Genomic DNA, 16,769 nt, shown 5'->3' on the forward strand with positions numbered 1-16,769 from the left:
TGGTGGCTGATGAGAACCTTTGCTCTAAGAGGCAGGAAACCTCATAAACTCAGAGCCAGGAGTCAACATCCGGGGAAGGCCTCTGTGTCCTGTTGTTATGGCTTCAATAGGCCACTGTGTGAGATGGGATGCTAGACTAGATGGCCCATTGGTCTGATCCAGCAAGGCTCTTCTGATGTTCTCATGAAGTCCTTGGCCTCTTTGCCCTGTTGTTGACCTTCCGGAGGAACTGGTTGGCCACTGTTTGTGGCAGGATGCTGGACTAGATGGGGCATTGGCCTGATACAGCAGGGCTCTTCTGATGTTCTCATGAAGGCCTCAGCCTCACTCCCCTGCTGTTGGCCCTCCAGAGGAATTGGTTGACTATTGTGTGAGACAGGATGCTGGACTAGTTGGACCACTAGTCTGATTCAGCAAGGGCTCTACTTGTGTTCACATGAAGGGAAGATCTCACCCTCCATGTCCTGTTGTTGACCCTCCAGGGGAGCTTTTTGGCCATTGTGTGAGACAGGAGGCTGGAGCAGGTGGACCACTGGTCTGATCCAGCAGAGCTTTTCTTATGGTTTTATGTCAGACCATGCCTGGAGTATCGTGTGCAGTTCTGGAAGCCTCACTTCAAGAAGGACATAGATAAAATTGAAAGGGTACAGAGGAGAGCAACGAGGATGATCTGGGGCCAAGGGACCAAGCCCTATGAAGATAGATTGAGGGACTTGGTAATGTTCAGCCTGGAGAAAAGGAGGTTGAGAGGGGACATGATAGCCCTCTTTAAGTATTTGAAAGGTTGTCACTTGGAGGAGGGCAGGATGCTGTTTCCGTTGGCTGCAGAGGAAAGGACGCACAGTAATGGGTGCAATGTACAAGTACAATGATATAGGCTAGATATCAGGGAAAAAAATTTTCACAGTCAGAGTAGTTCAGCAGTGGAATAGGCTGCCTAAGGAGGTGGTGGGCTCCCCCTCACTGGCAGTCTTCAAGCAAACTTTAGATACATACTTTTCTTGGATGCTTTAGGATGATTAGGGCTGATCCTGCGTTGAGCAGGGGGTTGGACTAGATGGCCTGTGTGTCCCCTTCCAACTCTATGATTCTGTGATTCTGTGTCCTTAAATAAGTTTTGGCCTTTACCCCATGTCTATTTCCACCAGCAGAAGTGTAGGCTATTGCACAAAGAAAACATGACATTCAAAGAATTGCTTTTGCTAGTCTGGAGAGTTCATCTTTAAAAAAAAAAATAAAGTACTAATTCATTAAAAAATAAGATTTCCAAGTCCGAAGCATTCGTCGCTGCACCAGGCTTGTGCCAGATCTAGCACAACTCCTTGTTTACTTATTTTCATACATATTCCGTGCTGCCTTTTCAGAGACACGCCTGAGGCCCCTCATAAAAGGAAACAAGATAAAATCATAAAAAAGCACAACGTCCTTAAAATTAACAGCCATTAAAAACCAGCCAATAAACCCCTGAGGCATAAAAGCTTGTAAACGGAGGGTGGGGGAGAGAAAGCATAAAACATTCGGCAGCTTTAATGATCGTCTTAACAGTCCTCGTGTTAGAAGGCGATTGTAAAAACAGTGAAAAAGATCTGTTAAAAGGGAGGGGAAAAGAAATCTTCTAGCCTGGTTCTCAAAAGAGAGGATTGTGGACACCAGGTAAGCCTCAAGAGGCACCTGCCAGGTGAGGGGCCACCACTGATAACTTGAATGAACTGATCCAGACGGGTCACCGTTTTCATCTGTCTGTAGCAGTAGATAAGAGCAAGTCCAGGAGCCCCTTAAAGACTCACAGGGGGAGGAGCTTTAGGGAGTCTCAGCTCACTTCTTCATCAGCTAAAGCTGATGGATTTCTGTTATGTACAACTAAACATGGTGCCTTCCGTGGAGATCGATCGATAGGTAGCCAGGTTAGTCTGTTTATAGCAGTAGAAAAGAGCAGGAGTCCAGGAGACCCTTTACAAGGTTTGTGGCAGGGGAGGAGCTGTCGTGAGCCAGGATGCTTTAGGATGCTTTGGGCTGATCCTGCATTGAGCAGGGGGTTAGACTAGATGGCCTGTATGGCCCCTTCCAATTCTATGATTCTATGAGTCCCTGCTAACTTCTTCAGATACAACAGGATCTCTCTACCTCTTTATTATCTGTCTTCTGAAGAAGTGGCTCACGAAAGCTCCTGCATTGGAAGGTGGACTCCATAGCAACAGACTCCACGGAGGTCCCTCCCTGCCCCTAATCCCGCCCACTCCTGGCTCCACCCCCAAAGTCTCCAGGGATTCCCCAACCCAGAACTGGCAACCCCATCCAGACTACAGAGATCAGTTCCCCTGGAGAGAAAGCGCTGCTTGGGAGGCGGGACTCCTTAGCATTAGACTCCCCTGAGGTCCCTCCCTGCCCCAAACCCCACCCACTCACCACTCTATCCCCTCACCCCCCCAATTGTACATGGGGGTCTAAAGGCAGGAGGTCTGCTCTGACGGGTCTGAGTGAGTTTTCATTTGGTATGTGAAATATCTAATGAATCTCGACTCCGACATTGACCAAGGGAGGGGTGGCGGTAGAGAGGCGTCTTTGTCTACAGTGTCGGGCTTTCCAGGGGCGGCTTCCAGGGAGATTAACTTGCCTGCATCACATTTTGTCTTCTTTCCAATAATAACTCGAGGCTCGGGGATCAACTAGGCGCAAACATAGCCTCCGAGGCTCCTCCCGGCGTTACAGTTTGAGGCTGCGCCAAATGCAGTTGAGAGAATTCATTTTGGTAACCGGCTTTGTACAAGCGGGAAGGTTTCCAAGGGATCCGTAGAGACTGTAATGGAGAGCTGCCTCTGGTTCCTGGATACTAGTTCCTGTTGTGTTGCTTGGTTGCCGTGTGTAGCTGTGTTTGTGTCCCTGAGCTGTGTTTTTAGAACAAGGACCCAGACTTCTTTATTAGGAGGGAAAATCCTAAAGACACATTGATATTGTAATATATGGATAACATGAATGGGTCTTATCCAGTCTGGGAGGAAGAGATGAGCATGATACAGCTGTCTTAGACTGAGTCAACCCATCACGGTCAATATTGTCTTCTCTGGTTGGACAAGGCTCTCCCAAGTCCTCCAACTTACCCGCTACTTGAGCTTTTTAACTGGAGATGCCAGGGATTGAACCTAGGACCTTCTGCATACCAAGCAGATGCTCTACCACTGAGCCACAGCCCTTCTCCAAAGAATCAGGATCTTGAGCTGGGTGATGATCACCACGTGCATCGTTCTACGGACTCTTCTTAGAGAAACAAGGTGGTACAAAATTATGGACAATGGTACTTGTTGCACTCAAAAACACACACAAAGTTTGTAATCCGTGTGAGCTACAAAATCTGGTTTCATTATGGAGAACCTAGTCTAGAGATATCAGAGACATGGAGCTAGGCTTCTTTCAGATGGATAGGTTCTGAGAGCTCTAAAAGAACGGGAGAGCCTCCAAATCGGGGATCTCTGGGCTTAAACTCGGGATTGGGACCCTGGGTTTAATGCTGGTTTAATGTCAGGAATGAACAATGATTTAACCCTGGTTTTCTAGGTTCACCAGCTTCAGATTTTGAAATTCCTGGAGATTTGGGGGCAAAACCTGGTATGGAATCTCAAGAAGAATGTGATGCCTTAGAATCCACTTTCCAAATCAGGCATTATCTCCAGGAGATCTGATTTCTATGTGTTGTAATTCAGGAAGATCTCCAGACCCCAACTGAAAGTTGGCAACCCACATTGATGATGAAATCAGTCTTTATCTGTGCAAGCCAGCCTCTGAATGCTCTTCTGGGAGCCAAAGCCTGCCTCACCTGGGTGTAGTCTGCACAGGGCTTTTTACCCAGTCCCAGTTCAAATGAATCCCTCTTGTCTACACTGAATTTGATTTCCATTTTGATTTTCGCCACTTTAAATTTTCCCTCTGCAACATGCATGATTGATCCACAGTGACCCTACCTTTCTCCCGCAATATCCAGAAGCGGATATAAGCCTTGATATTTGAAGTTTCCTGCTTTTTGCGAACTAACTCCCTTGCAGCAGAGCAGTCTTCCCTGATTGGCCAGGGTGTCAGTTCACAAACTTCCTGGTTCCTAGTTGCAAGGCTTGTCTTAAAGTGACTGCGCTCCAGAAGCCCCAACTTCTCTCGGCAGAGATTTGCCTCTTGTTATTTCCACCTCCTCTGCTGTCTCCAATTGTCTCCCCACCCCACCCCCCATTCAAGAAAAGTAAGAGACTCCTGCTGTGCTTGGCAACCTTCCCTGTTCTGAACTTCCCCAATCAAGTACAGAACACTTTCTGTTTCAATTGGGGGGGGGGGGGATAGAGGAAGACCCGAGTTAAAATCATTCTGAAATCAGCAGGATCCACAATGGAACAAGCAAAGTAAATGCAGAATCAACCATGGTTTCACTTTAACATCACATGACGTCACAATTTGCCCAAACTAACTGTGCTTGGTTGAAAGTGGGCTACTCTACTAACTGTAGTTGGTTAGGGTCCATCAAACCAAAATCTGAACCCAGGAGGGCAAGTAGCTTTTTTTTATTGCAGGTACTCATAATTCTGGTGTTCTTTGATGTCTGAGCGCAGACATTTTGGCGGAAATTTGACTTAACTCCTGCTTGTTGTTTGGTGATGTCAAGCCGCTGGCCCCCGTTGCAGAGAACGTCTGAGTTCTGCAAGTCACCTGTTCTGCTTTCCCCTCTCCCCTAGGCTCCGAGTCCAAGATGCGGGAGGTTTGCGCCGGCTGCAACACCCCTATCTCTGACCGCTTCCTGCTCAGGGTGAACGAACACTCGTGGCACGAAGGCTGCGTGAAGTGCGCCGCTTGCCTGCAAGCTCTCTCGGGGACCTGCTACTGCCGCAACCGTCAGCTGTACTGCAAGCACGACTACGAAAAGTAAGTGCCTCGTCCTCAGGTCGGGCCGATGAACCGGTGTGCAAGGTTAAATCTGGGGAGCAAGGCCAGGACGGCAGGCTGGAGTTGGATAATTGTGGAGGGGAAGCGAGGAGGAAGAGATCATCAGATGGAGGTGGTTCCGATAACCCTTTGGACTTTTAATGCGGTGGTTTCTGCTATCTTAAATTCTAGCATTGTGGCTTCTCAGCAACTGGTTGCATGAGGCATAGGGATGGCAGACCCCTGCTGGGGCATGGTCTGGAGTCCCTGACATGCTGATGTCACACAGAAATCATGTCAACAAATCAGAGGTGAAGCTCTGGCGTTGGGGCAAAACTCAGTGGGAGGGATGCCAGACCCACACTGGGGCCAGGAGAAAACCCTATTGGGCCCTTCCTGCTGCTTTAGAGATTTGATAAAGTGGCCACACCCCAGGGGCCAGTTTATCCATTTAGCACGTGTACCATGTGCTATGAGCCCCATGTTTCCAGGGGCTCCGCACAGGACCTTTCCCACACACCCACGGATCAGTGCCGTAGCCCCCCTTTTCCCTGTTCAAGGATACTCAGAGTGACACCCCTTTCCACTATGGGGGGCTCCTCTGCCCCCAGTCTAGCTGCTCCCGTGGCAATTGTACTCTGCTGGGGCCCCACCAGTCCTTAAACTGGCTCTGACCCCACTGGAGAATCCCACTCAATCCCCCTACCCGAAAATCGTGGAGCCTTCAGTACAGATGCTGCCTACTGCTGTCGTGCATGCCAGCCCCCCCCCCCCGAAATTTGCAGAGCTGGTGCTGACACCCCCTACCACTATCATGCACACCAACCTGCCCCCTACACCTGATATTTGTGGAGCTGGCAGCCAGGTTCCCCTGGCCCCAGCGGGAGTCTGGCATGCTTACCATAGAGTTTGGTCCAAAAGCCAGAGTGTCACCTCCGACGTGCTTACGTCATTTCCGTGTGACATTGGCATATCGGGAACTCCTGACCACACCCTCGAATCCCCTGTGCCGACAGCCCGAACGAGGTGACCCTAATGAGGCATGACAACTGAGCTTCTACAGGATAATGGACACGGTCCCTGTGCATCTCTCGACGTCCATCCAGGCTAGTTCCGTGGGCGCATCTGGGACAAAGCCGGTGTCCATTGTCCTGTCCCCGTTATTTCCCTTTGGAGACGTGTTCAAAAGCAGCACCGTGCTGCACACGCGTGTCTTTCTCCCCTTCCACACCTGTGCAAAATTGCATGCAGTTGTAATTGCTATTCTGCTTTGGGTCATCATCAAAATGCTTTTAATCCATGATCCTGGGTCGAAAATGGCCTTGCATGGCATTGATGTGGTGCTGTAGTTTGGACTATAAAACTTCCTTTTCTGTCTGACGGGTTTTTGGATCTTAAGATTTGGGGTAGCTCCATCTCTGAAGGGACCCCAGGTCATAAATGACACAGTGCAGGGCATTGATGTACTGGTGGAGCAGGACTTTTAGGGCCAAGAAGTATTTCACCAGGACTTTGGTTGACAAAGGACACTGAAATTTTGTTGCCAGCTCCCACTCCTTCCCTTTCTTCCCCTTTCCTTTCCTTTAAAGCTTAGATCAGGGATGGGCAAACTGTGGCCCTCCAGATGTACATGGACTACAATTCCCATGAGCCCCTGCCAGCATTTGCATTTGCTGGCAGGGGCTCATGGGAATTGTAGTCCATGGACATCTGGAGGGCCACAGTTTGCCCACCCCTGGCTTAGTTGCTAGTCCCTTGGACTTGTAGCCATCTGTAAAAATGGGATGTTGGAACAAGATTTTAAATGTTTTCCTATCTTAACGGTTCGGCCGACCATGGATGTTTTAACTGTAAACTGTACTGTGGATGTTTTCATTTGATGATTTCTGTGAACCGCCCTGGTGTGCATGCACAGCTGCCGAGGACCGGAGCTTGAGGTCTGAGGCAGGATCGTAAGGTCGTGATTAAGATTGGCCAGCGGGCGGCCAGATCCCGACTGCAGGATCCAATCGTTTTAAAACAAAAGTAGCCAATGGTGTGCAAGGCGGAACGTTCCCATGGTTATGCCTTGTATGCATTGGAGGTCTTTTTGCGGGATTCTTAATTCAGTTGTATCTTTGATGTGGGGTCAATAAAGAGCTGAAATACACAGAGATTTAATATGCCCAGAGCCGTTAATTCTGCTTCTCTAAAGTTTTGTTTTTCCAAAAATGGAAAACATGTGGCTAGTTAGGAAATGGTGATAAAGCACAGGATGATAGCTGCTCAAGGTGGGGTCTGCAACATTTTGGCCAGCCTATGGCTTCAAAGGCGAACGTTGGCTCACCATGGAACTAAGGACTTGTTTATTTAGGAGCCACGGCTGTTTGACAAAGAAAATGAACTCTTTTGAGGTTTATTGGAGGAGTCAGTGCCCTGTTAGATTAGGCAGCGTGTGAAGGGCGAATGGCAGGAAAAGATGTCCGTGGGACTAAAGAGCATCTTAAAGATGTTTTACCAGGAGGGAAAGGACAGAGGGGAACAGTCGGCGGGGATAGACATGCAAATAATGTTCAGATTTGTGACAGTGTGCTAGGACGAATGTGCAGGGTGCTCCTGGGGATTTTTCAGTGGCTCTCAACCTTCCTAATGCCACGACCCTTTAATACAGTTCCTCGTGTTGTGGTGACCCCTAGCCATAAAATTATGCAAGGGTTCCTTCACAGAAATTAAACCAAAACTAAACAATGGCCTGAAGATCCATTGTTCATGATTGTATATAAATTGTTTTTTTCTGGGGTTTCTCGGTTCAGTTCTGCCTCTTCTCCCACCATGCTGATCTTGCTCTTACTCCAGACAGACTAACACTCTCTCTCGATCTACCTCGTAAGGCTGTTGTGTGGATGCCACCCCTCTCCCCCCCGCCAAGCTGCTTACCCTGCCATGACCCTTGTGAAAGGGCCGTTCAACCCCCAAAGGTGTCCCGATCCCCAGGTTGAGGACCACTGGTATATTTGTTTCTTATTGTGAGACCTCATTTTTGTATCTGTGTGTTTCTTCTTTTAAAAGAATTTTCAACTATCTGTGTTTGTGATGCAGAAAGTGTGGTGTATTGTTCGATACATCAATGATCGGAGCTACAAAAATTGTATAGATTGAGTTCCATGAACCGGCTTTCTTATACGGTGTTTTGTTAATTGTTTGCACTGAATTTTGGCATCCTTTGATTTTGCAGTGGTAAAAGGTGGCTAAACCCTGAACTAAGGCTAATCCAGTCTTCATAGGAGGAATTATTTCCCTGATCTAAAGTTATCAGTTCCCACCATGAGGAAAATGATTTGACATACATACATCTTGAGCCATGGATTCTCTGGTTCCTCGTTGCTTTCGGAATAGTTTCTTCTTGCTCATGTATCTTTTGCCCATATTGAATTATCCATTTTTATAGCTATTGTGAAGTCTAGCTGTTCTCATGGGAGACTGTTTTCACTCGTGCTGCATCATGGCTCTTGTAGTCTTTACGCTTCTGTCCTGACTTGGACAGGGATACTTTTGAATAGGTTTGGCAAAATGAGATGATACAAAACAGATTCTGGTTAAAGGAGATGCCTGGTGGTGAAAGGACTGGAAGCGCTCTGGAAAACAGGGTGCCTGTTGCCAAGGCGATGTAAATGCAGGAAAGTTTCTGGGTCCTAGTGCAATGAAGTTTGGCAAAAGCATGAAGGAGAGCTGAAGTTTGAGGGCAGCCTGCTGGCTGGAGCAATAGGGACACTGAATTCGATCCAAGTGCTTACTGGCATCTAATGTGGCAACAGCACCTTTAGGTAATATCAGCAGAGCTCTTGTTTCTTGCATCACATCACATTGTGCAATAAGGGTAAAGGTATCCCCTGTGCAAGCACCGAGTCATGTCTGACCCTTGGGGTGACGCCCTGCAGCATTTTCATGGCAGACTCAATACGGGGTGGTTTGCCAGTGCCTTCCCCGGTCATTACCATTTACCCCCCAGCAAGCTGGGTACTCATTTCACCGACCTCGGAAGGATGGAAGGCTGAGTCAACCTTGAGCCGGCTGCTGGGATCGAACTCCCAGCCGCATGGGCAGAGCTTCAGACTGCATGTCTGCTGCCTTACCACTCTGCGCCACAAGAGGCAATAGGAGACTTCTAAAATGGGCAGTATTCTTTGATAAATTCAAACCCAACTCTGGAATCCTGCGAGGGTAAAAGCAGCTGGTTGAGGGAGAGGTTCGGCTGGACCTTGGCAATTAAGTGCAGACACCCTTCCAGCACAATAGGGACAATTCACAAGGTGTCACCAGGGCTTTGTTACATGCCATTGCAGTGTTATTTAGTCTAGGACTGGTATGGTGTAGGGCTGCCAGCCGCCAGTTGGTAAAGTAGACAAGAAAGTTAATCTTATAAGACCTCTTATAAGACCTTCATGGACCTTTGATATGAATAGACCCAAGTTAAGAGCCTCTTGTGGCGCAGAGTGGTAAGGCAGCCATCTGAAAGCTTTGCCCATGAGGCTGGGAGTTCAATCCCAGCAGCCGGCTCAAGGTTGACTCAGCCTTCCATCCTTCCGAGGTCGGTAAAATGAGTACCCAGCTTGCTGGGGGGTAAACGGTAATGACTGGGGAAGGCACTTGCAAACCACCCTGTATTGAGTCTGCCATGAAAATGCTGCAGGGCGTCACCCCAAGGGTCAGACTTGACTCGGTGCTTGCACAGGGGATACCTTTACTTTTTAACCTTTAGACCCAAGTTATATGGCTTAAAATATAAGGTATAAATTATAAGGTAGTGTGTTGAAGACATTGTTAGTATCCTTGAAAAAACCAATTAAGAAATAAGTTCGCTGATGAAGTAAAATATGAAAACGAGGTTTTATACCTAGGAACTCGTTCTATTGTTTGAATAAATTTTTTTGCCATCGCCAGCTTGAAAATTTCTTTCTTGTCTACTCATCTTTGGCTGACGGGTCGTCTCTGCAGACGCCAGTTGGTAGCAAACTATAAAAGGGATGTAATGAATATCCGTGTTAAAGTTAATCATGTCAAAGATCCACAGGGTACACAAAGTGACAGAAAAGCTATTGCGGGTACTTACTCAACTCGGAACTGTTTCAGTCTTCGTACAGGACCGATATTAGTAGCCATCTATAACAAATGCATAAGAGTAAGCAGTAAACAGGAGTGCGAGCCAGAACAAAATATGTTACTAGGTAAAGGTAAAGGTCTCCCCTGTGCAAGCACCGAGTCATGTCTGACCCTTGGGGTGACGCCCTCCAGCGTTTTCATGGCAGACTCAATACGGGGTGGTTTGCCAGTGCCTTCCCCAGTCATTACCTTTTACCCCCCAGCAAGCTGGGTACTCATTTTACCGACCTCAGAAGGATGGAAGGCTGAGTCAACCTTGAGCCGGCTGCTGGGATCGAACTCCCAGCCTCATGGGCAGAGCTTTCAGACTGCATGTCTGCTGTCTTACCACTCTGTGCCACAAGAGGCTCATGTTGTTACTAAAGAGCATCAAAATGGTGAAACGTTTAAACCATACCTTAACACTGTAGTTCAAGAGAAAATGCTTCAAATATATACACACACACACACACACACACACACACAGACATATACATATATAATAGAATCTTATTATAACAGTCTCCCCAATAATTCCATGTTGTGAGCTTAAGTGTCAAATGCAAACACATTTTTAAAATTGTCTTTTGAATATGGCATGAATCCAAGTTGTCCACGTTTAATCTCAAATATCAGGAGTGCAGTCAGTGAGGTCTCCATCTTGTGCGATTCGGGCAACATGTGCATTTTTAGGGTTGCCACCCCCTGGTGGAAGCAGGTATCCCCCACCACCAGGCCACTGCCCCTCTGATGCCGATTAGCTGGGTGGTGGGGAGCCTTGCCAGGAGAAAGAAGGAAGCCCAGGCCACACTGACGGCATCACACCAAAAATGACATAACCACACCAGAGACTTCCAGGCATCGTTCTGACACTCGGGCAAAACCTCTATGGTAGAAGCCATTTTTACCATAGAGTTTTTGCCCAAAGACCAGAATGTCACGTCAACTTTGCAGCGTGATGACGTCACTTCCTGTCCGACACCGGCCTGTGTCTTTCTCCTGGCACGCCCCCCTCATTCCCTGCTGGTTGCTACAGTTGCCGCCTCCCCCCACACAAAGGAAAACATGGAAAATCCCCGCATTGCCTAATCCGAATGAGACGGCGACTGCACATACCAAGTGCATCGCAGGGACCTGCGCACTCACTCCCTGATACAGACAGCTGGTGGGCTGCAAGTTCATGTTGAAGGACAGGAACATCGGCTCCTAACGGCATTCCCGCCAGTACTTTAGCAAGTTGGGAAAGGTCCCTGCTGACGGCTCACCCTCTGCATGTTTTGGAATGATTAACCAGCAGTCCTGGCCCCCTTTGCAGTCTTTACACTGCTGCTCAGTGTCAAGTCGGAACCGGGGGAGAGGAGGTGGGAGCTTTATCTCCACCCTCCCCCATGCTTTGATCATGGCTGGCAAAATCAGCAAGCATAACAAAAAGGGCCCAGCCTGACAAGCTCGCCCTCCCAACAACTACAAAGGAGCATCTCGGAGGTTACATAGTTTTGGTTTTCTGCATCGGGGCTTCCACGGGGGCCCCGCAGCTGGTTGGGCGAGATATGGTGCAGACTTTCCCGTCACGTTGCTCAGAAGGGGCCCCAATGTGAACTTAGGCGGATTGTGAGTGGGGGGGCAGAAGGGATTGTGTCCGTGCTTGGCTCTTGGGGCCCTTTCTGGCATGCCCATGGAAAGGCCAGTGGCCACTTTGGGGTCAGGAGGAGGGTGGGTGGGTGGATGGGTGAATGGATGGATGGAGAGACAGAAAGGCAGAAAGATGGTAGGGAGGTAGGAAGGTGGGGGAGAGAGAGGGAGAGAGAGAGAGAGATGGACAGGTGGGTGGATGGACAGACAGACAGACAGAAAGACAGACAGATAGAGGGAGGGATGTAGCCCATCCTTCCTCGGTAGGTCAGGAAAGGCTGGGGAAGAATAGCCTCAAGACATCGCACCACTTTAAGTAGCTGTACTAAGATTTGTATTCCCGGGGTCATTATAATGTAACAGGATAGTGAGGGGGGTGCACAACCCGCTGTTTGCTCATGGATGATGCAGAAAGTCAAACTGCAACCAATTGATGGCAACTCTGTTGAGCAGGGGGTGGCTCTCCAGTTGTCCATGAACGTCCTGGCAGGAGCTCATGGAAACTGTTGTCCATGGACATATGGAGAGTCACAGTTTGGCCCCCCCTGTGTAGAATTTCCAAGGCAAGAGATACACAGAAGTGGATGGCCATTGCCTGCCTCTGTATAGCAACCTCCGTCTTCCTTGGCGGTCTCCCATCCACAGACTAACCACAGCCGACCCTGCTTAGCTTCTGCGATCTGACAAGATCCAGCTAACCTAGGCCATCCAGGGCCTATTCCGCACACATGGGATAATGCACTTTCAATGCACTTTAGAAGTAGATTTTCCTGCTCTGCCCAGGAACATCCAGCTGCCAAAGCACATTGAAAGTGCATTATCCTATGTGTGCAGAATGGGCCCAGGTCAGGACTTGGATGGCCTTTGCTCTGGAGACCTCCTGGACTTTGACACGGCAGATGTATCCTTTGCAGAGGAGGAGCTCTGGTTTGGTTCCTCCTCGCCATTGTTGATCCACCAGATTCTCTCCCAGTGAAGGGAGGGAGTGTGTGTGAAGCGGAGCTGTAACCGTTTGCGAATGAGCTCGGTCCATCCTGGTAGACAAGCAAAGCTTCGAGAATCTCAACCGCCTTGGGGTTTGGGCCACGTCGCTGTTGAGCTCCTTCTGTTAGGAAAGCTTTAGCCAGCTGGCTACCAGGCTGCTCCCTGCCAAAGCTGAGCATTTGTTGCCCGGAGAAGGAGGAACTGCCATCCTTGACCCATCCATTGTTTGTGAGTGTTCCTGCCAAGACCATTTCTTAAAAATGTGCCGGCGCTTGCAAAAATTGACTGATTTGGGGCAGGGAGGCATGACTGGTATGAGACGGTACATTAATTTTACCGGTACTCTGTTAGCTAGGCATGGCTGTGGCAGGTGACACCCCTCCCCATTCTCTTGGGGAGAAAGAGAGGGAGAGAGGCAGGCATTTGAAACTGAAAATAGCCCAAGCTTGAGGAGCAAACTGGCTAACAAGAGGTTCGGGTGGGGAGGCGACAGCCATGGTTCCATAAGATGGCAACAAGATCCAGATGTGAGTGTTGAATCCTACAGATCTTGCATATTCCAGCACAACAGACTATACTCTGCAGCTGCTAGTTCCTGGTGGCAGCGCATGAGTTAACTACACACCGTAGGGCCTGGTTCGGTCCCTGACGGAGCTCTCGGGGTCCCACAGGGCCTGGAAAATAGAGCTCTTCCACCAGGCGTTTAGTTGAGGCTGGGTGCAGGGTCCCGGAGTTATGGGATCTGGTCACCCCCCCTCCCCCTGGATTCCACTCTTCCAGACTGATTCTGGGTATGTCCGGTTCTATCGTATGATCCTCAGCGTTCAATCTACCCATTGGTGCCGCCATGGTGTATTGGTGCCAGGACATGGAACCTCTGTAGGGAGTGATCCGTTATTCCGCCATCTTGAATTTTTCTGGCATTTGGATTTTTGTACCTGTGGTACTGTGGGGTTTTATTGTGTGTTTTTAAGATGTTTCTAGTGTACTGACGTTTGTTATGTTTTTATTGATTGTGAACCGCCACGAGCCCACTATGTTTATAAAACTGATTATAAATAAAATTTTTAAAATGGGAGAAGGAGGAATTCCTGGAGATTTTGGAGGCCAGGCCTGGAGACGGCAGGATCAGGGGAGGGCAGAGACCTCAGCAGAGGCCTAGAGTCCACCTTCCGAAACCGATCTCTGTACTCTGAAGACCAGTGATCATTCCAGAAGATCTCCAAAAAGCTGGTTCCGTTCCACACATAGTCCAAATCCTTTACCGTGGTTCTACAAGCTCTCCAGAAAGTTCTTTGAGCACTCTCGGGTGTACACCTTCCAGCCCAGGGGATTTGAATGCATCCAGTACAGCCAGATGCCTCTCGACAACCTCTCTGTCCACGTCAACCTGCCACCCAGGCACTATACCTTGCCTACTCCCATCTCTAGATGTGCCTATATTCCTCTAGGAAAACACAGGGGCAAAACAGGACAGGAGAGAACCGATTTCAGAAAGATCTGGAGATCTGGGGTGGGGGGAGTATCTAAGGAGGGCAGGTTTGGGGCTATTGTGCTGCAAAGTCCAACTTCAAAAGCAGCCTTTTCCTGCAGGTAAACTGATCTCTGTAGCCTGGATATCAGTTGTAATAGCAGGAGATTTCCAGACACCCCCTGGAACATGTGGACCTGGCACTGGGGATGCCAGCCTGCAGGTGGGACCGGGGGATCTCCTGGATTTATAGCTCATCTCCAGGCAACAAAGCTCAGTTCCCCTGGAGAAAATGGCTGCTTTGGAGGGTGGACTCCGTAGCATTAGACTCCCCTGAGGTCCCTCCCTGCCTCAAACCCCACCCACTCCCGGCTCCACCCCCAAAGTCTCCAGGTATTCCCCAACCCAGAGCTGGCAACCCCATCCAGACTCCAGAGATCAGTCCCCCTGGAGAAAATGGCTGCTTGGGAGGGGGGACTCCAGAGCATCAGACTCCACTGAGGTCCCTCCCTGCCCCAAATCCCACCCACTCCTGGCTCCACCCCCAAAGTCTCCAGGGATTCCCCAACCCAGAGCTGGCAACCCAAGAAACTTCCGCTAAATAGAAGCAAAAGCTTTTTTTTTCTTTTTCTTTTCTTGAAGGGCTGGAGCTCTTGGCACTCCTCCGAGCTCAGAAAGGAAGTTGACCTCGAATTTTTTTTTTGAGAGGTTTTTGGGCAGACATCTGGGGCGTTCCGCAAGAAGAGTCTGCTCAAGTCTTGGCCGCCTCCTTGAGCAGCTTCCCCTTAACTGTCCCATCTTATCTCTCCCTTCAGAAGAGCGAGCGCAGCTCCTTCCCCGCCGCTGATGCAAGGCTTTGGCAGGCCAACCCGGCCGGGGGTAATAAAAATACCAGGAATTGCCCACTTCCCAGTGAGGCGTAGCCAAAGGTCAGGAAGGAGAGAGAAATAGACATAAGCAAGAGTAGGCCGTCCTCGTCAAGTAGCCGAGCAGGGAAGGAGTCGGGAGTCGCGGTGGCTCATAAATCGAACATGAGCTTGTGATGTCAAGGAAAGAAAATGCAGGGGATGCGGTGTGATGGTTTCAGACAAACGGCAGGGCAAGAGCCAGACCTGCCAGCCAGGCGGGTCGTCAAAGGTAACAGTGAACTCATAGGAAGCTAAAGGAAGACACACGTGGATAAAATGGAGAAGGTGCAGAGGAGAGCAATGAGGATGATCCTGGGCTTGAGGACCAAGCCCTAGGAGGAAAGGCTGAGGGAAGTGAGAATGTTCAGCCTGGAGAAGAGGAGGTTGAAAGAAGTCACATGATTGCCCTCTTTAAGTATCCGGATGGTTGGCACTTGGAGGAGGGTCCTGTTGGCAGTAGAGGACAGGACTCACGGTATATGGTTTAAACCGGTGGTCCCCAACCTTTTTATCACTGGGGACCACTCAACGCGTGACAATTTTACTGAGGCACGGTGGGGGGGGGGTGTAGTTTACTCCTCTACTCTCAACCACTGCCCTAACACTCTCTGATCGCTATGGTAATGTTTAAACCTCCCTTCAAAATAAGGTACAGACACGCCACAACAATGAACATAAGGAACATTTTATTTTCATGGAAATTTTAACTCATGACAATGACAAATCAATGGGAACCCTGAGCTTGTTTCTCTGCAACGAGAGTCCCATCTGGGAGTGATGGGAGACAATGACACCCGAAGTGTGTTGTAAAGGGCCGGGGGGGGGATGAAGTAAAGGGCCAGGGGGGGGAGAGAAAGTGTCCTTCGCAGCCCATCTCCAATTAGTCGATGGACCACCTGTGGTCCGCAGCTCACAGGTGGTCCGTAGCCCACAGGCTGGGTATCGCTAGTTTAAACTACACGTAGAACAATACCAGATAGATATCAGGGGGGAAAGTTTTCACAGCTATAGTAGTTCAGCAGTGAAATCAGCTGCCTAAGGAGATGGGGAGCTCCCCCTCACTGGAGGACTAAGCAGCAGCTGGACAGATGCTTCTTCTGGCTGCTTGAGGCTGATCCTGCAGTGAGCAGGGGTGGGACTAGATGGCCTGTCTGGCCCCTTCCAACTCCAGAATTCTATGATTCTAAGCAATAGCTGGACAGCTACTTATCCCGGCTGCTTTAGGCTGACCCTGCATTGAGCAGGGGTGGGACTAGAAAAAGAGGTGTTGGTTCTTAAATGCCGCTTTTCTCTCCCGAAGGAGTCTCAAAGCAGCTTACATTCGCCTTCCTTTTCCTCTCCCCACAACAGACACCCTGTGAGGGAGGTGAGGCTGAGAGAGCCCTGAGATTACTGAAGAAGAAGAAGAGTTGGTTCTTATATGCCGTTTTTCTCTACTCAGAGTCTCAAAGCGGCTTCCATTCCCTTTCCTCTCCCCACAACAGACACCCTGTGAAGTAGGTGAGGCCTAGAGAGCCCTGACAGGACTGCTCTGTGGGAACAGTACTATCATGGCTGTATGGACATGTGAATTCTTGGGGCATGGCTGGAAGGGGCAACCCACTGACATCACTTCCAGGTTTTCTCGAAGCCCAAAGAATGTTTCAGGGGGTTCCCAAAAGTATGAAGTTTGAGAAGTTGAGGCTGCTATAAACAATGCAAAATGTTTGGGTTGCCATCTCGGGGTTGGGGAACTCCTAGAGATTTCTGAGAGTGGA

The 16,769-nt window shown here is 49.3% G+C and overlaps 1 protein-coding gene, 1 long non-coding RNA gene and 1 other non-coding gene across 4 annotated transcripts in view; 1 reads left to right on the top strand and 2 right to left on the bottom strand.

Moving 5' to 3' along the window:
- Nucleotides 1–16,769, top strand: part of LOC143833461 (LIM homeobox transcription factor 1-alpha-like) — an 87,979-nt gene that overhangs the window by 17,917 nt on the left and 53,293 nt on the right. For both annotated transcript variants that reach the window (XM_077329318.1, XM_077329320.1), the window contains exon 3: nt 4,713–4,899. In XM_077329318.1, the coding sequence (XP_077185433.1) occupies nt 4,713–4,899 (187 nt within the window). The remainder of the gene's footprint in view (nt 1–4,712; nt 4,900–16,769) is intronic.
- Nucleotides 3,120–3,196, bottom strand: TRNAT-GGU (transfer RNA threonine (anticodon GGU)). Its single transcript has one exon. It is a non-coding gene; the product is annotated as a tRNA-Thr (tRNA).
- Nucleotides 9,773–11,260, bottom strand: LOC143833465 (uncharacterized). The gene is made up of 3 exons (XR_013229639.1): nt 11,134–11,260; nt 9,989–10,038; nt 9,773–9,891 (listed from the first exon to the last, which is right to left on the bottom strand). It is a non-coding gene; the product is annotated as an uncharacterized LOC143833465 (long non-coding RNA).

This window comes from Paroedura picta, chromosome 3, assembly GCF_049243985.1.
Source record: "Paroedura picta isolate Pp20150507F chromosome 3, Ppicta_v3.0, whole genome shotgun sequence".
NCBI classification, from domain to species: domain Eukaryota; kingdom Metazoa; phylum Chordata; class Lepidosauria; order Squamata; family Gekkonidae; genus Paroedura; species Paroedura picta.